Source organism: Lacerta agilis, chromosome 11 (genome assembly GCF_009819535.1).
Source record: "Lacerta agilis isolate rLacAgi1 chromosome 11, rLacAgi1.pri, whole genome shotgun sequence".
Lineage (NCBI taxonomy): Eukaryota > Metazoa > Chordata > Lepidosauria > Squamata > Lacertidae > Lacerta > Lacerta agilis.
Genome location: NC_046322.1, coordinates 10748235 through 10774246, shown reverse-complemented (window position 1 = coordinate 10774246; position 26012 = coordinate 10748235). Strand labels below are relative to the sequence as shown.

General features: G+C 46.4%; 1 protein-coding gene across 2 annotated transcripts in view; it reads right to left on the bottom strand.

Moving 5' to 3' along the window:
• MAPK4 (mitogen-activated protein kinase 4) overlaps positions 1-25804 on the bottom strand; it is a 55802-nt gene extending 29998 nt beyond the window's left edge. The window contains exon 1 of one of the 2 annotated variants that reach the window (XM_033163833.1): positions 24882-25804. In XM_033163833.1, coding sequence (XP_033019724.1) covers positions 24882-25427 — 546 coding nt within the window. In that variant the 5' untranslated portion in view covers positions 25428-25804. The remainder of the gene's footprint in view (positions 1-24881) is intronic. The other variant, XM_033163834.1, reaches the window with a different exon arrangement.
• Positions 25805-26012: the final 208 nt, after the last annotated feature.

Sequence of the window (26012 nt, the reverse complement as noted above, 5' to 3'; positions counted from 1 at the left end):
AATAACTGAAACGCATCCAACGAAACTGGACCAGATGGGTGCTCAGAATATCTCCTCTGTATTGAACTGCAGAATTCAGAAGTGAGCAACTCTGAACAGTCAAAGAGCACAACCTGCCATTGTTGCTGTGGGTATTGATTTGAGAGCTCCAGGAAGATTCTCTCTTCCTGCTCTTCCACAAATGCTGTAGGGCATTTGCTAAGATAATACTTCTTGCATCTTTCTTTTCCCTTGCAGAACCATAGCGGTTATTCTAATGCACGCAATGCCTTTTCATTATTAATTGCTAAACAGCCTGCCTATCTGACGTCTTAGGGATGAATAACTTAATCCATCTCAACAGCTGGCTGGAGGCATCCTCTTTCATGCACCGATGCGTTCACGAAAGGAGCAGGTACACTCCAGCTTCCAGCTTGTACTAGATAGCAGGTCCTTAAAAGGGACACTTACACAGCTCTAAATGCAGGAAAACTGGAACCCAAGAGAGCCGGCTGTAAGATAATGAGCCTCAGGCTGGCTCGGTCACTGGACCAGTGGGATGGCGACCCTGGGAAATTCGTACTGCTCTTTGCTGATTAGAAACTCTACCCCAAAGTGAAAGCAGCACTTCCCAGAGCTCAGCTGCAAAACCTAATATGACACGAGAGAGGTAGGAGAAAGGATATCATAGCTTACTGGTAGTTGGTAGAGCATGAGACTCTTAATGTCAGGGCTGTGGGTTCGAAAGATTCCTGCATGGCAGGGGATTGGACTAGATTATCCTTGTGGTCCCTTCCAACTTTGCCGCTTCTTTGCCCCACCCCCATTTTTTTCTGGTGCTGCCACTAGTAGTACTAAGATGACTAATTGCATCATTGTTGAAGATAACCATCAGCAAAGGTTATACGACATGGCATCAAGGGACGGTTATACCTCACTTTCTAGTGCATTTTTTCGCCCCCTTACTTATTGCAAAATGTCCTTGGGGAGGGGGGGTCTGATATGCAAGAGCGCCAAAGCCACTTCAATTGAGCAACCTATATTTGTCGCTACATTACTAATTCCCACCCACAAAGTAGCAACAGTCTGAAAGTGGCTCCAATGCTTGCGAGCAAAAATAGGAAGGGGGGGGGGGAGAAACACCATTTACCTGTAGAATGGAACGCAATTTGCTACAGGCTCTATTAAGCAATGCAACCGACACCTCTTTGCTTTCTCTCTGCGACCATGTACTGCTGTTCTAATTTATAACTATGGATTTCCATTCAACACGTCTCTCTGCTCTTAAAAGGCCGCTTTAATTTTTCTCTCCCCAAGATAGGCAAGTAATTGAGACCAATTTGCTGAGCTCCTTTGCAAGCCAGCTTGTTTACAGCTTTTGTCTTATTGCTAACGCTGCTGACTATTATGAAGACTCCATCAGAGACGGTCCTTTTCCAGACAGACTCTACAATTAATTCATTTCCATGGAGCTTCTCTCCTTTGTTGAGAATAAAACACAGGGAAGGAAGGAAGGAAGGAAGGAAGGAAGGAAGGAAGGAAGGAAGGAAGGAACCAACCAACCAACCAACCAACCAACCAACCAACCAACCAAGCAGGACTTATTGCCTAGGTCTTGACATAGGATCTTCTGGGGTTGTCGCTAAGAGGCTATCAATGAGTATTGGGGGAGGGGAATGAATACAAAGCCCAAAAGTCACCATTGCCTTCAGGGCTGCATGCTCCTCCATCTCTCCCAATGTGCACTCTGGGCAGACTAGTAATGTGTTTTGGTAGGAATGCTTCTTGTCACACAGCTGCTAGTGACTGTGTCAAACACATAATGCAATAGTAGATTCATTTTTGTCCTGGGACATCAGCTGACCTGTTTATTGAGCATCCTGGCTGCTTGCAAGGAGATTAGATGAGACTGGCTATTTAATGACCATTCATTCTGATTTGTTTGTGGGGAGGTTAGATGAGGCTGCATCCAAGCAAGTGTTATTTCGTATTTTCCCAGGTATATTTTCCCGTCACTTTCCTTGTTGCAAAAAACTTTCTGGAAAGTGGGTTTGTTGTGCACAATCATCCCATCAGTTGTAATTTGCTGGAAGGTGATAGTATCCCAGCTGAAAATGTCGACAGCCTGGAAGTGCCCTGAGTGCACAGGAGCCAATTCCTAGCGGCCAAGGTCCCCTTTCCCCTCCCCAATAAAATATTTGAGCCCCTCCCCCAAGTTGATGGGCATCATAGCTGTCAACTTTTCCCTTTTCTTGCAAGGAATCCTATTTGGAATAAGGGAATTCCCTTTAAAAAAGGGAAAAGTTGACAGCTATGATGGGCATTGCCATTCAAATGGTGTTTGCGGCCACATCTTGTGGTCGATTATGCAGGGCGGGACTTACCTTCCCCCACCCTGTATTTTATTCAAGTTGGCACCCCTCCCTGAGTGAGCATTTGAACCCATTCCTCCCCAACATTAGTCTGATTCTCTGACCATTACACCGCACTGCCTCTCAATATGCAAGCAGCAGGGAGACCTTCCTGAAATGTAGACGCAGAAACAGCCTGGATTTAGGGTAATTCAATGCGCAGTTGCTGCACGTGTTCTAGAATCTCTTTGCACAGATCGCAAACCCACAAGGGACCGGATGGTTGCTGTGCAAGAGAACCTCGTTCTGCATGCGAAAGAAGCGAGCGTGCGGGGTCTCGTGGGGAGGGAGCATTGCCTGATGAACAAACAGGCACCGGTCTCTCACTGCTCATAAACGGCGCTGCAGTTGCCTTCCCTGGCATGTGTGGAGAGAAGCAGTTCCCAGGCTAATGCAATGTGACAGTTGCTTCGTGACCCAGCCAGTACCCTTAGAAGGGGGGGGGCAAGAATACCGCTGACTTCCTCATCACTCTGTCTGTACTTTTCCAGGATCTGCATCCAGCCCCGCAGGGTAGTCCCATCCTAGGAACCGAGGTGATGCAGTAAAATGAAAACATTCAGCTGCTGCACATTTATGTAACCTTCCTCTAGATAATTTGGTCTCTGATCACCCTGCCAGATTCCAGACATTGCTATGGCACAAGAAGTCTGATTCTTGCAGTCTGGGCTTTGCGAACGAGAATGAACCGAAGCCCTGTCAAGTAAGGATGGGTGGAAACTGGATTCAGTTTGCATTTAAAGGTGAACCTGCCTAATTCACATTTTCCCAAAACAGCCATCTCTCAAAATTTGCGCTTCTCATAATTTTGCTGCGCTGTTCCCCAGTCAAGTAATGTTTACAAAAATGCATATGCTAGGCAGGGGTCAGCAAACTTTTTCAGCAGGGGGCCAGTCCACTGTCCCTCAGACCTTGGGGGGGCGGACTATATTTTGAAGGGGGGGACGAATTCCTTGTTGTTCAGTCGTTCAGTCGTGTCCGACTCTTCGTGACCCCATGGACCAGAGCACGCCAGGCACGCCTATCCTTCACTGCCTCTCGCAGTTTGGCCAAACTCATGTTAGTAGCTTCAAGAACACTGTCCAACCATCTCATCCTCTGTCGTCCCCTTCTCCTTGTGCCCTCCATCTTTCCCAACATCAGGGTCTTTTCTAGGGATTCTTCTCTTCTCATGAGGTGGCCAAAGTACTGGAGCCTCAACTTCAGGATCTGTCCTTCCAGTGAGCTCTCAGGGCTGATTTCTTTGAGAATGGATAGGTTTGATCTTCTTGCAGTCCACGGGACTCTCAAGAGTCTCCTCCAGCACCATAATTCAAAAGCATCAATTCTACGGCGATCAGCCTTCTTTATGGTCCAGCTCTCACTTCCGTACATTACTACTGGGAAAACCATAGCTTTAACTATACGGACTTTTGTCGGCAAGGTGATGTCTTTGCTTTTTAAGATGCTGTCTAGGTTTGTCATTGCTTTTCTCCCAAGAAGCAGGCGTCTTCTAATTTCGTGACTGCTGTCACCATCTGCAGTGATCATGGAACCCAAGAAAGTGAAATCTCTCACTGCCTCCATTTCTTCCCCTTCTATTTGCCAGGAGGTGATGGGACCAGTGGCCATGATCTTAGTTTTTTTGATGTTGAGGTTCAGACCATATTTTGCGCTCATACGAATTTTGTGGGTCATACGAATTCCTATGACCCACAAATAACCCAGAGATGCATTTTAAGTAAAAGGACACATTCTACTCATGTAAAAACATGCTGATTCCCGGACCATCCGCAGGCTGGATTTAGAAGACGATTGAGCCGGATCCGGCCCCTGGACCTTAGTTTGCCTACCCATGCGCTAGGGTGAAGTGTACATTAAAGTGCATATATTAACGGAAACAATAACACATTACCTTGGGGGGGGGAATTGCTTTTCAAAAAAATCTATATATTAGGGGAAACTGCACACAAACAACATGTATGTAGTAGGAGAAAGTCACACTAAAATGCTGGTGTGTTTTCTTGAGGGCTTTTAAAACAACAACAACAACCACAAACTACAGTGGTACCTCGGTTTTCGAGCACCTCGGAAGCCAAATGTTTCAGTTTTCGAATGCCGAAAACCTGGAAGTACTTGCTTCCGTTTTCAAACGCGCCTCGGAAGTCGAATGGCTTCCTCTGCATGTTTTTCAATTTTCTCCGTTGACTTTGGAGACCACCCTTTGCTCCACAGTTGTCAAACGTTTTGGAAGTCGAATGGTCTTCCCGAACGGGTTACGTTCGACAACCAAGGTACCACTGTAATGTGGAAATTTTGGAGAACTTAACTTAAGATGGGACAAATGAGAAATTGAAATAGAGAGATTCACCCATCGCTACTGTTGTGTTGTGGGTTACAGGTGGGTAGCCGTGTTGGTCTGCCATAGTCGAAACAAAATAGAAAATTCTTTCCAGTAGCACCTTAGAGACCAACTGAGTTTTTTCTTGGTATGAGCTTTCGTGTGCATCTGGCATCTGAAGAAGTGTGCATGCACACGAAAGCTCATACCAAGAACAAACTCAGTTGGTCTCTAAGGTGCTACTGGAAAGAATTTTCTATTTTGTTGTGTTGTGGGGAAAGAGAAAGGTTGATGTTGCCAGCCTTCGTGCCACATTTGCAGACATCTTTGTAACACAGAGTTGGTTTGCCAACGGGCCTGGTGCCTGAAGCCAGCTCCCCATAGAGCACATCCTTAGGAATCCTGCCATCTTCCATTCTGTGGACATGACAAAGCCGGGAGTGTGAACTCGCTGGGAATGTGGGCTTGGGAGAGCATATTATTTGCAACATTGCCGTTTGGAGCAGCAACAAAACTGGGAGTAAGCAAACAAGCCCTGGAACAATTGTGAAATGAGAGGTTGCGGAAGTTCAGGAAGTTATGGGATGTGCACTGATCGGAAAGGAAGTAGTATGTCCGCCCTGGAACATTTGCAGCCGCAAACAGTATTGAAAGTGGGGTCACGTGTCACTTCCCAAATACCATTATAAGCGCAAACCAGCGTCGATGCACAATAAAAAGGATGTCTGCTGGGAAAAGACCTTGCTGGTCCCGTCCTCCAAGCATGGTATTTGAAAGTTTGGGAGATAGCCTTCTTAGAAAAATTAGCATATAAATTGTGAGTTGTTAAAGGTCAAAGCAAGAGAAACAGATTTCCTTCAGTGAGGCACAGTTTTGTTACACTTGTCAATGACACATGGACATTCTCCTCCACCTGGTTGATTCAATAGATGCAATGCAATGCAGGACTCTTGATGTCTCTTTCCCATTCCCCCTAACAGATTAAATAAATTAGCGCTCAGAACTGTAATCCTTTTGATACTGGAGATACCTGTGTTTCCTAATCTGTATCTTGTGGTATTGCCTTTTTTTCATTCCCCCCCCCCTTTTAAGTTAAAAGCTTTATATCTGACATGGATCCACAGTGCAGCTTTGTAATATGTTTCTTTGTTCTGTCTGTATTAAAATAAATAAAAATGTGTACCAAAAAGGAGGTGGGGGAGAGTGTTTATAGAGGGCCCTGTAGTCTGACTACTGCATAAGCTTCGTGCAAGCAAATCAGGATGAATGCTCAACGGATAGGTTGCTCAGAGGAGCCCAAGGATCCATCTAAGTTTCATACTGGGGATGCATATTCTGTAGATTCATCCCAATGTGTGCGTGTGTGTGTGTGGGGGGGTTAATCTGGCTTGCTGTCCCTGCTCTGATTTGTTCAGCTAGGAAAGCACCCACATGGTTTTCAGTAATGAGCATGGGGAGTGAGTATCCAGCATAAATCAAGAATCTCCTTGCCAAAGTACAATTATCTTAATTAGGTGGCTGCTCCCTGTAGCTTATACATATCAACAATAGGCAGGGTGGGAAATGCCTGTTATTAAGACTGTTTAATATTGCTTTTTCTTTTTTTAAACAAGAAAGAAAAAATGGCACCGGCACCCTCAGCCTGAGCCAAAGCTTTTCAGTTCCAAGGTTTTGCAGATAAAGCGTTAAGACTAAGGAATCTCAGACTAAGAATATAATTGTGACAGAAGAATTAAAACAATGCACAGATGGCCGCAGGGATACTACTGGCCCGGTGATGGAAGGAAGAGCCAACCCCGAACAGAGAAGAATGGAAAATCAAGATGATGGACTATGCCGAAATGGCAAAACTAACTGGGAAGCTCAGAAATCAAGAAGACAAGCACTTTAAAAAAGAATGGGGAAGGTTTATAATTGACATAAGAGACCACTGCAAGCAGGTTAAAATATTGGCAGGATTTTAACCACAGATACTATGGATAATTCAGAAGGAAATATACTTGGATAAATATTGATATGCAGTTGTAAATACTTTCATTGGGACCCATGCAAGGGATTGGGGGAAGCCAGGAGATTCAGAGTAATCTCATTCTTTAGATTGCGAATTGTTGTTTGTTGTATGTTTACATTTTTAAATATCAAATTAAAAAAACTTATTTAAAAACAAACAAACAATGCACAGATGTGTACTTCGATCTCTACACTAAGGAGAGTGAACCTAAAACATGGCGGCTAATTCTATCACCCATGAATGTTTCCTCAACACCCCACCCCAACACCGGTTGCTTCCAAGAGACTATTGAGCATTCATTCTGATTTGTTTGCGGGTAGATTATGTGATATCAGGTCAAGCAATTGTCGTTTCAAAGTTGTTTCAAAATCCAACAGGTTAAGGCGGGGAAGTGTGTTGGTTGCACAAAGTACAGTTAAAACAAACCAGGCTTTGCAAGCTAACGGCAAACCATGGATTCAGATTGTGGGATGGTCAGTGGCGTAGGAAGGGCGGGGAATAGGGGGTGGTCCGCCCCTGGTTCCAGGGGAGGGGGGTGTGACACTCCCCTCCCGCCACTCCACCGCCTCCCGGCACCCCATCTGTGCTTCTTTACGGACAGACAGGGCAGCCCCACGAGCCACCACTCACTCACCAGCTCGCCGCAGAAGCAGCAGCGCCGGCCCGGATGCACTACGCATGCCCGAAAATTCCGGGCATGCGTATTGCATCTGAGTCGGCGCTGCTGCTCTTGTGGCAAGTGAGCAGCGGCTCGTGGGGCTACCCCATCCATAAAGCAGCATGGCTGGGGCAGCCCCACGACCCGCCGCTTGCTCGCCGGCTCGCTGCGGGAGCAGCAGCGCTGGCCCGTATGCACTACGCATGCCCGGAAATCCCAGCCATGCGCAGGGCATCCGACGTGCGTTGGGGCTGCTCGTGACACCCCGCCCCCAGGGGGGTGCCTCTGCTCCGCTGCCCAGGGCGGCAAAGAGAATACCTCCGCCACTGGGCTTGGTGGCCGTAAACAAACCATAGTTAAAACACCACACAAGGTTCATTCATACCACTAAGTCAGGGATAGAGAAGCGGACCTCCCCAGGCCAGGTTTGACAAGTAGGCAGGGCTACCCACCTGTCAGTCATCTGGTGCCAGGTGACCTGCTTTTGCCTGCACAGTTTGAAATCAAATGACAACTGCACATACACAGTGCTTTACAAGTTCTCAGCAATCAGCTGTTCACCATCACACCTGATGTCATATATAGCATCAGTTGGTGGGCATGGAATTGGTCAAAACGGCTTCGCAGACCAAATGGGGAGACTTGGTGAGCCTAATCAGATCTCCAGACCAGGTGTTAATTAATTGATTAATTAATTAATAGGTGATGCTCAGAAGTAGGTCCACGCACATATTCTAATACACATGGATCTTGATTACATTCTCACGGTCTGATACACAGCCTTTACACATAAACGCTACTTAAACACCTCAAACCCGTTACATAAATATACATTTGAGACTGTCTCATAACATGCAAGTTCTGATTAAATCCTAATGTTTACTAACCTAAACATTTAGCACCATAGATCTATGACAGCATTACTTGTAGGTCTCAATTAAACACCCTTGTTTTCACTCCGCGCTTTTCAACAGAAAACAGACAAGGGGATCTGAGCCATTGCTGAGCCAACGCTGGGAACGGTGCCTGCTACCGATGACGCGTCTTCCTTCAAATTAGACGAGGCAAAAGATGGAGCACCCTCCTGCTAGCTTAGGACATCTGGCCGTAGGAGGGAAAGAAGCAGGACTTGTGAGCTGGGAACTCCCGTGCCATATGGCAAGAGTTGTATACGGAGCTGCTGTAAAATGGCACCACATGGTCCAATCACCCCGCCCACTGCATCAAGTGTACAGTAACAACCACTCGCTCTCATTCCTTCTCTTGGGTGCATAGAGACACACAGAGGAACCCTTTGGGTCCCTTCCAACAATCATATGATTCCATTATTTCTGCCTACCTGCACCCATTACTCACGGCTATATCCCATACACTCAGTGGGTGGCGGAAGGCTGAAAGGTAGTTGTTGGTGACTCTCTGGTGGGTGTTGTGGTAGCATTCTGCACGGCTATAGTCATGAATGCTTGTTCCCGGGGTGCATCATTTCTTCTCAGGGTGGGCTCGGGGGCCTCCTCCACACAGCAGGCTGTGAGCCGCAAACTATGCACAACCACCACCCCCTCTCCTGAACCTTCCCGAGAACAGGAGGGCAGTATAGATTTAGAACAGGGGTTTGCAGAAGGGCACAGTTCAGAGGCCACAGAAGGCAGAAGCTGGGGAATATTGAGAAAGGAACAGCAGGAAGAAGCAGCACCGGGGAGAGACAGCTGACAGACTCAGTGTCCTTGGAAAGCATTCCTTATCCCCCCCCCTCCTCTCCCAGGACCAGGCGTGCATTGAGGGTAGTAGAACAGAGAGCTCAGAGGCAGAAAGCTCAGATTTGTGGGATGTAAAACTGCACTCAAGTACAACATCCCTACAGTGGACATGTTAGGGGATGTTTTGTACCACTCAGGAGAAGACTTCCGGTTTCCTCTTGAGCTGGGACAGACTTCCACTACGTGTGACTTGAAGAGGGTATGGTCTGTTGTACTAGCATGGAGGAGCACACGGCCTGCAATGTTCTCCATTTTGTACGTTGCTGTGTGTTTGGAGAAGTGACTGCTTAGTCGCAGTCACTTGCGACTAACTTCTTTATGGAATAGTTCTAGTTGTTATATAACCTAAGCCTGCCTTCAGGGATATGTCTATGAACATTGAATGAATCTGTAAGTAAACTACTTTTATATTCACCTTAATCAGATTCTTGTGTTTATTCTTTTTAAGAGGGATTAGAAGGGATTTTACCAGGAAGGAATCTTTAATAGTATGTGAGGTTTGGAGCTTTTAAGGTTAAATAAGCTCAACAGTACGCCCCTCCCACAGGGAAGATCTGTCACAACATCCGGGGTATCTGCTGTATACAGGATGTCTATGTGATTTATGTGACACACTGTTTATTTCCTGGTCAGTCCTACTTTCGGTTTTGAACCGGAGCGGACATGTCGTCCATAAGCCCGGGAGAGAAGCTCTGTGATTTATATGTCTGTAAATAAAGCTTGGGACCCAGGTGGCGCTGTGGGTTAAACCACAGAGTCTAGGGCTTGCTGATCAGAAGGTTGGCGGTTCAAATCCCTGCCACGGGGTGAGCTCCCGTTGCTTTGTCCCAGCTCCTGCCCACCTAGCGGTTCGAAAGCACATCAAAGTGCAAGTAGATAAATAGGGACCGCTCCAGCGGGAAGGTAAATGGCGTTTCCGTGCGCTGCTCTGGTTTGCCAGAAGTGGCTTTGTCATGCTGGCCACATGACCCGGAAGCTGTCTGCGGACAAACGCCGGCTCCCTCGGCCTATAGAGCAAGATGAGCGCCACAACCCCAGAGTCGGACACGACTGGACCTAATGGTCAGGGGTCCCTTTACCTTTAAATAAAGCTTGCTTGACTTGAAACAAGCCAGACTTTGTGGAATTTATTGCTGGCAGGCTCTGAGGCACAAGGCACACATACCGTTGCGCAAGATGAGGTTTGAAGTTTGAACAACTCTGCAAAAGCACTGGAGAAGCAGGAGAACGCAAGTGCTAAACTGGTTTTGAGGCTTTCCATTTAAAACAAAAGCTCCAACATAGTAAGACTCAGATGAGTCAGCAACAAGCTGATATCTGCGTAATTTAAAAAGGGGGATGTTTGGAACTCTGCTGGAATATGGAACTTGCTAGTGCAAGTTAGGAAGGATATCATTAAATAATATATCCTCTCCTGCCTCCCTAATCATCCCCACAAGATTAACCAACACAGGCGTGACGTCAAATAGGGGAGACGTAGGTGGAGCAACGCCGTTATTTAGGGAAGACTGCATTCCTTCGTCGCTCTCTGTGAATCATTGAATACATTGCTTGGTAAGAACTTTTTTTTTGTTTCTCTGCTTCTTGGCTGCCACTGTGGGAGGGATCTGATTCCCTGAAGCCTGACAAGTGCCCTCAAGAAAACTCACCTCATAATGGCTTGGCCACAAAGGGGAGAAAAGTCAGTCGCTCCACACACACTGTGTGTGTTAATGTGTGCTTTTGTGGAAGTGGCTAGCTCTGGCCACACCTACTGGAACATGCCCCGCCAACCAATCTGTGGGATGTAATCCACTGAGAGCAGTCAAGTACAACATTCCTTGTTTTGCTAGAGTGGACATGCAAGGGAATGTTTGGTCCAGCCAGTCGAACTTCCTGTTCCTCCTGGCCTGGAGCAGCCTTCCTTGCATGTGACTAGTGGGTGGGTGTGACCTTTCCAGACCTGGTAAAAGGACAAAGCATGCTGCAACTGCCTTCTCTTTTCCATATTCCTTTCGTCCTGCGAACTTCCCGGACTGCTAACTGAAGTCACTGGGTCAACCCACATACGGGGTAAACCTGTTTGTATATGCTTGTAACTTTAAGCCTTAAGCCTGCCTTCAGGGATCACACTGTGCTCTGCCTGATCATGAGTAACTTTCCTTTTATTGCTTATGAATAATACTGTGGTGTCTTTATTCTTTTAGGAGGGATTTAAAAAGAGGGTCTTACCCGAAAAATACAATTCAATCGGAGGGAGATTGAATTGCATAATAGTAAGAGGTTCTAATGAGCTTGAAACCAGATTTCTGCTGTGCGTGAGAAGGGGAATGTAAACTCTGCTAAGAAAAGAAACTTGCTAATGCAAGTTAGGAAGGATATTAATAAACAATATATCCTCTCCAGCCACCCTGAACATTCCCACAAAATCACCCCTGCCTGTGACCAACCAAGGGCCCAAAAGGCTGTTCATCCCCAATTTAATAGGAACCACAACCTTTCCCAATAAATGTGCAATGGAAAACATCAGTGTAAGAAGATGGATCAGGCCAAAGGTCTGTCTAGTGTGGGAATACGTTTTTGTGGACTTCCCGCACTTTGCCGCAACACAAAAACCTTCCGCGCAATGCACGGAAGGCAAAGAGATCCGGCCAAGGTTTGCTGCCTGGATTACTCCGCGCTTGCAAAAGAGCATGGCAGGAAGCTTTTTGGTAACGGCCGAAAGCAGTTTCCCGCCCGGAAACACAGCCAAATGCAATGTTGTGATTGGTTTATGTAAATATTATGACATTGTTCAGTTTATCAATAAATGCCCCCTGCTCTCTGTAACGGTGTGTAGAGTGCACAAGACAAGCCAAGAGAGAACAAGTGTGCGAGACAAGCAAGAGAGAAAGCGAAAGAGCCGCACAGAGTAGTAATCGGGAGAGCGCAACTCCACCATTGACTGCAGTCTCTTAGTCTCTTATTTCTTTATTTTTATTTGGCCGCTTCTTTACCTTTTGGCTGCACCTTTTGCTCTGCCTATCCTTTCCTCTCTGGAACCTTCAGAAACCTTCGTAACAACCTTTAGAACTCCAAACAACTTCTCACGACCTTCAGCTTCATAACCAGCGGACCAAATCATAACCAGTGGGAGCAGGCACTCCAGAATTACTGGTTATCCCAGAAGTTGGTTATCCTCACAGTCTAGCACACACTCCAACATTTCTCCAATGAAAATAGAGATGACCTATTCCATCATAACAACAATAATAATGTTGCTACAGTGGTACCTCGGGTTACAAACACCTTGGGTTACAGACTCTGCTAACCCGGAAGTGGTATCTCAGGCTAAGAACTTTACCTCAGGATGAGAAGAGAAATCGCATGGCAGCGGCAGAGGGAGGCCCCATTAGCTAAAGTGTTACCTCAGGTTAAGAACGGACCTCCGGAACGAATTAAGTTCGTAACCAGGGGTACCAATGTATTTATGCACAGCCCATCTGCCTGGGTTGCCCCAGCCACTCTGGGCAGCTTCCAACATATCTAAAAACATAATAAAACATTAAAAGAAACTTCCCTATACAGGGCTGCTTTCAGATGGCTCAGGGGTCGGGTAACTCCAACACCTCTCCGATGAAAATAGGGACGTCCTAAGGAAAAGCCGGACATTTCGGGATCAAAACAGAAACTGGGACGGCTTCTGTAAATTCAGGCCCGTCCCTGGAAAATAGGGACACTTGGGAGCGTCTGGTCTAATCCAGCATCCTGTTCTCACAGTGGCCAACCAGATACTCATGGGAAGGCTGCAAGCAGGACTTGAGAGCAGCAGCACACTTCCCACTCGTGAATCCCCAGCAACTGGTATTTGGAGGCATAGTGTCTCTGTCAGTGGAGGCCATGCACTTCCATCATGGCTAGTAGTCACTGTTGGCCTCATCCTACATGAATTTCCTCAAAAAAACAACAACCCCCTTCTAAAGCCAACTAAGTTGGAGGCCTCAACTACATTATCAATTCCACAGTGTGCACTGTGCAAAGGGCCGTCCTTTTCGGAACCTTTTCCAGCAGAAGGTGCAGGTGGGTGGGCCAGAGAGCATCCTGTGGCCTTCTGCTAAAGGTGCCCTCACAACAGAATGGCAGCCATTCCCGACTATTCCGATCGGACATCTCCCTGGCAGTGCTGCTGGCTACTAATCCAATGGACGAGTGCCCTGGAAATAGCAGCAGTTTACCAGCAGGAGTGTGTAGACATTTCCTATCATCATCTTCGCTCCCTGATGAGATAATGATATCCTTCAATGCCATTGCTTTTTGTGCCCCTGCAGCAAAATTGGGATTATTATTACGATTGGTTGCGTTTAATAAAAAAAAAAAACTTTTTGCTCTTCTGACGGCTTCCTTAAGAAGGATAGCTCTGTCAGTAGAATATAAGACTCTTATATTGAGAGCCGGTGTGGTGTAGTGGTTAAGAGTGGTAGACTTGTAATCTGGTGAACCGGGTTCACTTCCCCGCTCCTCCACACGCAGCTGCTGGGTGACCTTCGGCTAGTCACACTTCTTTGAAGTTTCTCAGCCCCACTCACCTCACAGAGTGTTTGTTGTGGGGGAGGAAGGGAAAGGAGATTGTTAGCCGCTATGAGATTCCTTCAGGTAGTGATAAAGTGGGATATCAAATCCAAACTCTTCTTCTTCTTCATCATCATCATCATCATCATCTCAGGGTCGTGGGTTCGAATCCCACGTTGGGCAAAAGATTCCTGCATCACAGGGGATTGGACTAGATGAGAGCCAGTGTGGTGTAGTGGTTAAGAGCGGTAGATTCGTAATCTGGTGAACTGGGTTCGCGTTTCCGCTCCTCCACATGCAGCTGCTGGGTGACCTTGGGCTAGTCACACTTCTTTGAAGTCTCTCAGCCCCACTCACCTCACAGAGTGTTTGTTGTGGGTGAGGAAAGGAAAGGAGAATGTTAGCCGCTTTGAGACTCCTTCGGATAGTGATAAAGCGGGATATCAAATCCAAACTCTTCTTCTTCTTCTTTCCAATTCTATGATTCTGTGATTCTAAGCCCACTCAAAACTAGCAAGTGTTTCCGAATCGGGAGGCAGCTCTACCTCAAATCTCCCAAGCCTGTGCTAGGACAGAACCCAAGTGGAGGGAAAGATGCCTTGGGTTAGAAAGGGAAGGACAGAATTCAACCTCCTCATTTGAAATGGTCTGAGGCCAGTGGAGGCTTGTCTATTAGTGCAAATGGGGCTTTACCCCACCAAGTCCAATCTGCCCCACTGATCTGCTTTCTTACTTACAGCTAATAATGCTTCCTCCTTTGTAGTCTTAGTGTTGCCCTTGCAGGACCCAGCGGGGAAGAGTATGGGGACAAACTAGAATTCATTGGCTCTGCCTGTCATTAGCTCTGCCTCCATCTCCAGTAGGATACTCTGCTTTCCGCTCTACCTGTCCCAATGGCCACCGGGGTCTGAGACAGCCTTTGCCAACCTGGTGCCTTCCAGATGTTTTGGACCAACTCTCATCATCCACCGCCATGCTAGCTGATGGGTATGCTAGCCCCAAACACTTGAAGGTCACGTGGTTGGGGAAAGGCTAGTCTAAGGCTAGTCTAAGCCATGCAAATTTACTTTCTGATTTAGGATCAGAGTGTGCACTGTACTCTTACACCCAGAACACTGACTCACACATCAAGCAGCCTACTCTGAGACCAAGTCATTACTTCTGTGGCCTCCACATCTGAAGAAGAGGAACTTCAGGAGCTGCAGACCCTGACGAGAGATGCCGGAGGACTCCAACAACAAACACAAGCAGAAACTACGGATGCTAGATTACTCACCCCATGCATGAAACAGAAATCCAACACATCATAATTGGGGTTGTCTTTGAAGACAGTTTGGAGACTTCAGCTGGTGCAGAATTCGGGAGCCAAATTGCAAACTGAGGCAAGATGGCTTGAGCATATTATAGGGTTGCCATATTTCAAGAAGTGAAAATTCGGACAAAAAAGAAGTTGTCGCCCAAAGTTGTTGAGCTTCCCCCCCCTTACACTCTTTCCAACGGCCAGATCCTGACAATGTCTGGGAAATTCCAGGCGTATGGCAAACCTAGCATATAACACATGTGAAAATAGTTCCTTGGCTTCTTATGTCAATCTGTGATGTCCCCTTTCTTATGGCACTGCCTCTGCAAGACCTCTGCCAAGGCCTGCCATCCCTGCAATGCCTCCTCAAGGAAGTGCACTAGATGCATCGGAGCGCACCGGTTTGACTGGTGCTCAGAAGAATTCTTGACTGCCCTCGCAGAGAAAGCAACGAAGTAAAAGAACGGAAATTTGTTCCCAAAGACGGGGTTCCCCCCCCCTCTCTCCATAAAATAAATGGACAGCACATTCTGATCTACTAACGGGAGAGTGTCGGTTGTAAAAACCAATGCAATATTAGCTGCATTCAGGCACCAAAAAAATCTGAGAGCATCACAGCAGCATTGGTTTCAGAAAGGGGATTGTTAATTAGGCTTCACTGTAAGAACAACAGTCTCAGAAGTCTGAGCTGGTACGAAGACACCAAAGCAGATCGAGCTCCCGCTGAAATTAATTAGCACTGCCGAGTACCACATCGCTATAGCAAATGCCTCATGTTTGCATTCGATTCCAGGAAGCTCTCAGCACTCTGTACAAAAGGGAAGATGAGCCTTAATTAGAAAACAGATGCCAGGGTTTGATTGGTCGCAAGGAGCTGTAAATCGCCCAGCGAGGCACACAGAACCATGTGGTGGTCTGTATTTTATTTTAGTAGCACCAGGTGCAATAATATTTGTAATATTCGATATTGAATGATATTTATACCTTTTTAGAATTGCACTTTAACAGCATTAGGTGCAGAGATATCTAAGTGTACGTCAAAGGATGTACACTGAATCAGCAGCTGTGTTTTTTAAGTTCTCCTGCTTATTATAACTGCACTCCACACTTTAATGTGCTTGCCTGTAGCAGTATTAATTTTAGGGAGCATTCTTTTACTTGATAGATACCAGCTAGGAAGCAAAAGCAGGGGCGTCTAACCTGTGGCCATCTGGATGTTGTTCCCATCAGCTCCATTCATCATGGCCAATGGTCTGGGGTGATGGGGGTTGTAAACCAGCAATATCTGGAGGGCCACGGGTTAGTCACACTATGCCAGGGGAATTGCACCAATGCAACTGTGAGGATTTGCCAATGCATCTGGATGCTGGCCTACCTCTTTGAGTCTTCAGAGTGCAGCATGGAGCTATCTGAAAGCCCTCTGCAAGCAAATCGGATGCTTCAAGAAGTTTAAAGAAAATTGGAAGTTTAAAGAAATATGGTCAAGGTTAAAATTCCCTGCTCATCCATGAAACCCACTGGGTGACCCTGGGCCAGTTACTGTCTCTCAGCCTAACATACCTCACAGGGTTGTTGTGAGGATAAAATGGGGAAGAAGAGAACCATGTACACCACATTGAGCTCCTTGGAGGAAAGGTGAGATTGCGATAAAAATGAAAAAAAGGAAAATCTGCTTTGGTTTGTTATGGTTGTTTTTAGTAGCATATACTGAAGCCCAAACGCAAAACTGTAGTACAGTAGTACCTCTAGTTGCGGACACGATCCGTTCCAGGGCGCTGTTCACACCTCGAAAAGTCCGCAACTAGAGCGACACTTCTGCGCAAGGGCAGAGTGTGATAGAGCGCTCCTGCATATGTGCGAAGCGCGCAGAACTTTTCTGCGCATACGTGCGTGGCGAAACCCAGAAGTATACACTTCAGGGTTTGCCGCATTCGCAACTCGAAAAGCCGCAACATGAAGCGTTGTATGTTTTGGAACGTTATTCCAAAAGCAAATATATTTCCCTTTTTCAGGAGAGAGAGAAACCCACAAGAAAATTGTGTCATTTCTTGTCAAGCCATCAACACTGCTCTCTGAGAGGACACAAAGAAAGAGAGAATGAAAAAGGCACAGATTTATGCATATTAACTTATACATATAGATGGAACTTTAGAAAGTTTACGAAGACTATTATTTCAGCAGAAATACCACCGGTGGGGGGGGGGGCAAAAGACCTGGTGATCTGTGTGCCTAATGGGTACTGCTCACTCCAAACGGGCAACTTCAAGACCTCTCCTGCTCACCTTCCTTAGGTATCTTTAAACCCCAAATGAACTACAATACCCTTCTGCTAGAGGACTCCTTCACACAGAGGAAGCACTTCAAATGGAGGAGTGTCCTCTGTAAAGGAAGACATAAAGGTAAAGGTAAAGGGACCCCTGACCATTAGGTCCAGTCGCAGACAACTCTGGGGTTGCGGCGCTCATCTCGCTTTACTGGCCGAGGGAGTCGGCGGAGAGCTTCCGGGTCATGTGGCCAGCATGACTTTAGCCGCTCCAGCAAACCAGAGCAGCACACAGAAACACCATTTACCTTCCTGCTGGAGTGGTACCTATTTATCTACTTGCACTTTGACGTGCTTTTGAACTGCTAGGTGGGCAGGAACAGGGACCGAGCAACGGGAGCTCACCCCGTCGCAGGGATTCGAACCGCCGACTTTCTGATTGGCAAGCCCTAGGCTCTGTGGTTTAACCCACAGCGCCACCTGCGTCCCTTCCAAAGGAAGACATAGGGCCACCCTATTCCTAGAGCAAAGTCCACTTTGTTTCAAAATGGCTCCTACTGCAGACAGCATTAATAACGGTTCCATTTGAGCTTTTTTCTTCTGAGTTCCCTCCAACATTATTTGCACATGGCACAAAAGTGTGAGAGGGGCTCAAAATATGCCAGCGTCATATACAAGAGACAACCATGGGGAGGGGGAATCCTTCTTGAGTACTATTTCTTTCCACAGATCCTTGAGGGGGGTAAATGCACCAATGCTTTGACAAACTGAAGGATATAATTGTCCTTTTGCAGCAAAGCACAGGGTGCAGGATCACTACCCAGTGGGACAGTTTACCTGCCAAGATACTGCCAGGCTAAATAAAGCCTGCCCAAAGCAGAAACACAGCCTTGCCTTACACCATCGCTGCATTTTTTGCCCAAATACGGAATGAGCTTCAGTTACCTTAAATTAAAGTTATAACGGCTAACTGTAAAACATTTTTGTGTGTGTGTGTAAATGGAAAGGGTGCCTTCAGCAATGCATTTTTTCTTTGCAAGAAAAGAAAAACCAAACCGCTGTGCTTTTTGAGCCAGAAGAAAAGAATTGTGCAGAAAAGGGCAACCGAAATGATCAAGGGGACGGAGTGACTCCCTTTTGAAGAGAGGTTGCAGCATTCGGGACTTTTTAGTATAGAGAAAAGATGAGTAACAGGAGGCATGACAGAAGTTTATAAAATTACGTACGGCATCGAGAAAGTGGACAGAGAAAAGTTACCCATTCTCTCTCATAACCCTAGAACTTATGGACGTTCCGTGAAGCTGAATGTTAGAAGACATTCAATGATGCTCGCTGACTGCTGGTTTTAAAAGTGGATTAGACAAATTCCTAGAGAAGGCTATCGGTGGCAATCTGAAGGCCAGCTGCTGGAAACCACAAGAGGGGAGAGTTGATCTTGTGCTCAAATCCTGCTTGTAGGTTTCCCACAGGCATCAAGTCAGCCACTGTGAGAACACGATGCTAGACTAGATGGGCCATTGGCCTCATCCAGCAGGCTATTCTTACGTTTAGACCTCTCCTCCTTGCAGAGGAAACTCGTGAATCGGGTGGTTGCACACAAACGGCGTTACATGAATGTGATCGACCACCCTGACATCAGGTTCAGCGAGGTGGCTCTGTTTCGCAATGATGGTGGTTCATCTTTCTGATCTGGGAAACGATGTGTGGTTGGCAGATATCACCCAAAGCATTAGGAATTGGTTGCAGCTGTGAGGATACTGGCGGCGAGCCTCTTTTTGGCTTGGGTGGCGGTTAGGCATTGGAATATATAATATGTGTTGTGTGTTGGAGGGCAGGTTGTGGCCATCACCTACCCTTCCTCTTTTGGGTATCCTGTTAAAGGGATCCAGCAGTCATGGATCCTGTCTGATTCCTTGCTGGTGGCTAGGACCATGGCACGATCCCCGGTGATGTCAGGGGAAGCTTCTAGTTGTATGTGCATCAACAAGCTCCTCCCACTGGTTGTTAACCCCAAATTGTCCCCCGCTGTGTGGGGTGCAGTCATGCTTACCTGGTTTTATCCAATGCCTAAGCCAATACTTCTCACATGCTGTAATCATGTTTATTTTGCCCATTAACCTTAATTCATGTGTCCTTGTGTTTCATTTAACTCTACGCGGGTGGCGGGTCATCGACTCGCAATAAAAAACAAAACAAAACCACAACCAAATTGAATAATTGCCACATAAATCATAACTGGATCTAAAATAAAGATGCAACAATTTAACATTAGTAACAACAAACCCCACTTGTGAGGATGTTTGGAGCGTTCATGGTTAAAGAAGCTCAACAGTTCGCTCCTCCCACAGGGCTTATAGCCGAATAAAGAATATCTATCTATCTATCTATCTATCTATCCCACAGGGAGGATGTGTCACAACATCCGGGTTATCTGCTGTATGCAATGCCCTTGTGATTTATGTGACGCACCATTTATTTCTTGTTCAGTCCTACTTTCACTTTTGAGAGGATCGGAGAGACCGGAGATGGCTTCCCAATCTCCAGGGAAAGCTCTGTGATTTATATGCTTGTAAATAAAGCTTACTTGCTTTAATCAAGCCAGACTTTGTGGGAGTTTAATTGCTGGCACGAAAGGTACACACACTGTTGCGCACGAAGAAGAAGAAGTTCTTCTTAGAAGTTTGAAGAAACACTCTGCTACAGCACTGGAGAGGCAGGAGAACGCAGAAGGGAGCGTTGCTGGACACCACTCCAAGTGCTAAACTGGTTTTAAGGCTTTTCCAGTTAAAACCAAAAGCCCACACCACTAAACAATACCCCAGCCCAAGAGTCTGTCCAGCAGCCTCAGCTTTTGTAGCTGGAGTCAGTCAGGGCCCCTCCCTCCCAGGCCAGGTGGGAAAAGGCTTGCAAGGCAGGGGACAGGTCTTCCAGGACTCACAGCCAAGATGAGCAACCCAACAACAAATCAGAATGAAGACCAAACACAATCTAACCTCTGCGTAAGCTTTGCGCAAGCATATCAGGATGAATGCTCAGTAAACCGTTCTGCAGGAACCCTCAGTATATTCCTTGACCCTGTCCAAGTACAACTTTTCGAAATAAAAATGTTGGAAACTGTAGCCTCTAATTTTGCCCTGTTCCTATTGCAACCAGCTCTTGAGTCCGCCCTGTAGGATGGGACCGAGGGTGACAACCTTTTTGTCTTTCCACCTTAATCTCATCCTGAATGGTGAAGGTCTGGTTGAGGCTTCTCCAGTTTCTCTTAAACCAGTAACAATAGAGGTAGGTGATTTATGCCACTGTGCCAGAGAAATGATACTCAGCTGCCCAGGTGGAATTAACTCTCCCTCCATTCACCTGCAGGGCACTATAATGCAGTGCGGAATGGGTAACCTTTATCTGATTCTATAGCATGGGGGGGGGGGACAGGAATGGAAGGTTTTAAATGTCACTTAGCCCTTGACCACAAGCCTCTCTGCAGTTGCATCACAACAGAGAGGCAACAGATGACTCTGTCTGGAGAGAGACATTAGTTTCAGACAGAGCTGAAAGTAGTTTGAGAGAGACATCATTCCTCACCACAGTGTATAAACATCATTTTAGTCCTGGCCAAACAATACAAAAAAACAACAACAACCTGGAGCCGGGAAAAAAAACGATTTTCCAGAGTCAAAATGAACTAAGATTATGGCCGTTTCAGGCTAGAATTAATGGCTACGGTTCTGCAAGCGGCTCAGACATACATTTACACAAATCTCTGCATCAGTGCTGTCAAGTATCCTGTTTTCCCCGGGAATCTCCCTTATTTCAAGCAGTTTCCCGCTGCTATCCCTTGTTTTTTATATCCCTTTAATTTCCCATTTTTTCAAAGGAAGCAGCTCCTCTCCCTCCCCCTGCTGGCCAGGGACTGGGAAGACCTTGCCTCCTTGCAGCCTCAAAGCAAGCGGGAGCCATTTCCCGCGCTTACAGGCATCGTAGCCCGTAGCCCACGGGCAGCGTTTCCAAAATACAGTAAGCCTACTGCGCACGTTCACACCAGTGCTGCCCACTTTTGCTTCTGGCTCTCCCCCACCACTGCCATGTGACTGTCCCTGGGATAGGTGAGGCTGCTGATCCCTTATTTTCAAATCCGAAACTTGACAGCTATGCTCTGCATAGAACTGAATAGTTATCCAGAATCTTCATTTAAACAAGTGAGAGGGAAGAATAACATATGACATCCTTCAAATCCCTTGTCAAAAGCCAACTTCCCCCAAAGTCTTTGGCTCAGACCTAAATTTGTCAAATAACTGAGTTGGGCCAGAGTGGACAGAAACTCAATCTGGATCCACTGGGTGGTTTACAGTCGATCGGCAAACATTTCAGCTCCTAATTCTTTAATAACAGGAGCAACCAAAATTAACACTGCCACCTCCCTGCCTCTTATAATTATGCTGCAGAACAAAAGAAAGTTGGGTGTCTTCTTTCTGGTTGGAAATGATTGTTCCTATTAGTAGCCTGACTACTGTAGTTGATGCGTTGCTATCCTCAGGGCTGGATTACTGCAATGCGCTCTGTGTGGGGCTGCCCTTGAGTCTGGCTTGGTAGCTCCAGCAGGTGCAGAATGCATCAACCAGACTGCTGCTGGGGTCACATGGCCAACAACATGTGACACCATTGTTAAAACACCTGCACTGGCTACTACATCTATTACCAAGCTAGATGTAGCCTTGTATTAATTTACAAAGCCCTGAACAGCTTAGGTCCAGTGTTCATTAGGAACAGCCTGATCCCTTACATCCCAGCTGAGTCTCTGAGATCATCTGCATGAGCATTGTTGATGGTTGCCCAAGTTGGCGAGGCTCACAGGACAGCAAGAAGATACCAAGCTTTTAGTGTCATCAGCCCAGTCCTGTGGAATGCTCTGCCGACAGAGAATTCGACAGGAGCTTTCCGCTTTAACCTTCAAACGCCTGTTGGGAACTTTCCTGTGTTGCCAAAATGATAGGGAGTGAGGAAACGAGCAGACTTCAGAGTTAAGCATCTTGTCTCCATGGATGCTTCTGAAAACACAAGCAAACACACAGCACAAAACAAAAACTGTACAGTGGTACTTCTGGTTATGTACTTAATTCGTTCCGGAGGTCCGTTCTTAACCTGAAACTGTTCTTAACCCGAAGCACCACTTTAGCTAATGGGGCCTCCCACTGCTGCTGTGCCACCAGAGTACGATTTCTATTCTTATCCTGACCTGAAGCGTTATTTCTGGAAACAAAATAGAAAATTCTTTCCAGTAGCACCTTAGAGACCAACTGAGTTTGTTCTTGGTATGAGCCTTCGTGTGCATGCACACTTCTTCAGAACTTCTTATTTCTGGGTTAGCAGAGTATGTTACCTGAAGCGTATGTAACCCGAGGTACCACTGTATTGGGGTTTGCCCCTAAAATGATGTTTGGGTATCCTTAAGCTAGCCACTCTCTCCCTTTCTTTTTCTCTGCCTGTAGCCTACCTTGCAGTGTTGTCGTCAGAATAAAAAATATTAGCGGGGGGAGAGGGAATAGGAAGCCCTGCTTATGTTTCCGTGAGCTACTTGCACAGGAGAGGATAAGTACTCCAACCGCTTTAATAATATTCTCAAAATTTTGTGAGCTGCACTAGCTGGGGGGGGGGTAGAGCAGTGCCTAATTTTCAGACGCTGCAAACGCTTATTCAAAAATGAATAGTTTCCCCTTAAGAGCCCAAGGTTTCACATTGTTTTCTTACTAAAGTAAGCTAAGCAGTAGTCATGTGTATCCCATAATTAGTAAGGTGGGGTGGGGACAGGGGGACAAGCATCTCTCTTACTATTCATTGGCAAAGGAAGGGCATGTCATACAAAAATTCCCATATAAGCCCCTAGCTGGCAGGCGGGCTGCTGGAAGGGGGTGGAATGCAGCAGCGAAATTGCTGAGCATACTTTGAATTCCTCCTTCTGTCCATCTGTTCCTTTTATCTGGGGAAATCATGCATATGAGCCAAGCCCACGCTTTGGACACAACTCTCTTTTATGGGGTGGTCAAAGTTTTCTGAAACAGGACATTCTTTCTGAACAGGCTTTTTCACGGCGGAATTTTCCATGCTGCAGGTGAAATACTCTACCCAGGGGCACCAGCTCCTGGGAATCCGAGCTGTTTTGGGCCCCCTCAATATCTTTTGGGATGGGGCCAGCCCTCTCCCCCCCCCCCAATGTTGAGGGGGCAGAGGAGGCTGAGCACGGAGCCGAGTGCAGAACCGAACCAAGCACTGTGTGGCTCCAGTGGCCGACTCCTTCTCCTCTTCTTCCTGCGAGCTTTCTCGGCCATACCTTCCAATGAAAGCAACACAACACAAGCTTGTTTGGATTCTAGCCTTTGAGGGCAGTTCAGCTGCAGCTTAAAAGTTCTGAAAGTGACAAGCTTCTCCACGCTAACTTGAAGAATTCAAAGGGATGCACATCCCAGATGCACATACTCAGATGAAAATTTCAGTGAATTTGGGCGGATCTAATTCAAAGCATGGATTGCATTGCAGCCTAAATGTACTTTCAAATTAGGGCCGGAATGCATTCTAAGGGTCCATCCTAGGCAGACCTACCAGGAAGCAGGACTCTTACAATTTGGTGGGACTTATTTCTGTGTGAACTTTTCAGCTGCGTTTCCCAGATGTGTTGCAAGGCTGGATCTGGAAAATGAAGTAACCAGCTGCTCATTCCTGGTCTAACACGGATATGGAATACAGTGGTACCTTGGTTCTCAAACGCCTTGGTACTCAAACAACTTGGAACCCAAACACTGCAAACCCGGAAGTAAGTGTTCCGGTTTGCGAACTTTTTTCGGCAGCCAAACATGTTCCGTTTTGAGTGCCACACTTCCGTTTTGAGTATCACGCTGAGGTCTGCCTGTTTTTGCTATTTATTTTGCATTTTTGTTTTTGCAGCTCTTTTTGTTTTCTTTTTGTGACTGTGTGGAACCCAGTTCAGCTACTGATTGATTGATTGTGCTACTGCAGTTCATTGTTTATTGCTTTCATTTTATGGATCAATGGTCTCGTTAGATAGTAAAATTCATGTTAAATTGCTGGAACGGATTAATCCATTTTGCATTACTTTCTACGGCAGGCATCCCCAAACTCGGCCCTCCAGATGTTTTGGGACTACAACTCCCATCATCCCTAGCTAACAGGACCAGTGGTCAGGGATGATGGGAATTGTAGTCCCAAAACATCTGGAGGGCGGAGTTTGGGGGTACCTGTTCTATCGGAAAGCGTCCCTTAGTTTTGGAACGGACTTCCGGAACAGATTAAGTTTGAGAACCAAGGTACCACTGTACATACCTTGCAAATTAGTTTCTAGGTTGAAGTCTTTTGCTACTTGACACCTGGAAAGTAATGTGGCTGGACTCCCTCCAACATAACTGGGTTGTTTGTAATCCAATTAATGCAATGAGATTTCATAGGCAATGCCTTTTGTCCTCCAAGGGGAAGCCAGCCACTTTAGCATGAATGCACAGCCTCATCAATATTGCTCTTTCATTCTATGAGAAACTTTTTTTTTTTTTGAACCGCTCGTGAAGATGCCACAGTATCTGTTTAAACTTCTGCATGCTGTTATTTTAAAGAACACTCAGCTTTTATCAGGCCAAACAAATCGAGGGACGCACCTTGTGTGAGTAATGTTGGTCCACGACCCTAGCTAATCCAAAGTCACCGATCTTCAGCACTAGATCCTCTGTGTTGATGAAGATGTTGGCGGGCTTCAAGTCCCTATGCAAGACATTAGCTGAATGGATGTACTTCAGGCCTCTGAGCAACTGGTACATGAAAAGTTTGGCATGTTCCTCAGAGAGAGGCCCTTGCTCCAGAAGACGGGCCAGGTCCGTCTCCATATATTCCTGGATGATGTACACCATGTTAAATTTGAACAGATCCCCTTGGAGATCAGCTCCTTTGGGCCCCAACACCTCGTAGACCTTTACGATGTTGTCGTGGTCCAGCCGGCGGATTATCTTGATCTCCCGGAAGGCGTGCTTCATGCTCTGAGCATCGCTCACCGCGATCTTCTTCACGGCCACCTTGCGGCAGCTCTTGCTGTCGACTGCCGAGAGGACAAGCCCGTTCACTCCGAAGCCCAGGGGCTTGAAGTTGATGAAACGGCAGCCCAAGTCATAACCGTACACACTCGCGATGTAATTGCACTTCTCTGCCATGGTGGGGTCAGATCCGCCTTTGTCTCTGCAATGAAACGGTAGCGGAGGAGCCCAGCCTCCAGGTCACCAATGCGGTTTAATAGAAAACAGTACATCGCTACCACGAATGAGAATCTGTGCATTTCCTCGCTTGGAGCCCATAATCGTACAGGAGAAGGTTCAAATGGTCAGAGGTTAAAAAGAAAAATAGACACAAGTACATAAAATGGATTCGAGAATAGTCTTGGAAGCAAGCTTGCAAACTTGAAATATTGACTCTCTTCGGTTCGGGTAAGCAAGCAGGGGAGAGGTGAAAAGTTGCCAATCTAGCAAATGGTTTTCGTTGCAATATGCTGATAAGCTAATGGGCTCCAAGAGTTATTGAATATCACCCTTCTTATTTTGTTTTAAGTTTGGGAAAGTGACCCAGTGAAGCTTCAACATATACATGCTTTTAATATTCAGTTGGCTACGTAAACATGGACCTTCAGACAGCAAATGGTGGAGAGGTTCTCCAGAAACCTTTATTCTCCATGAGGTGGACTCAGAAATTTTTTTTCTAGTTCTGCAAGGCTTTGGTGAATCTTCTGCCACACATTCTTAAAT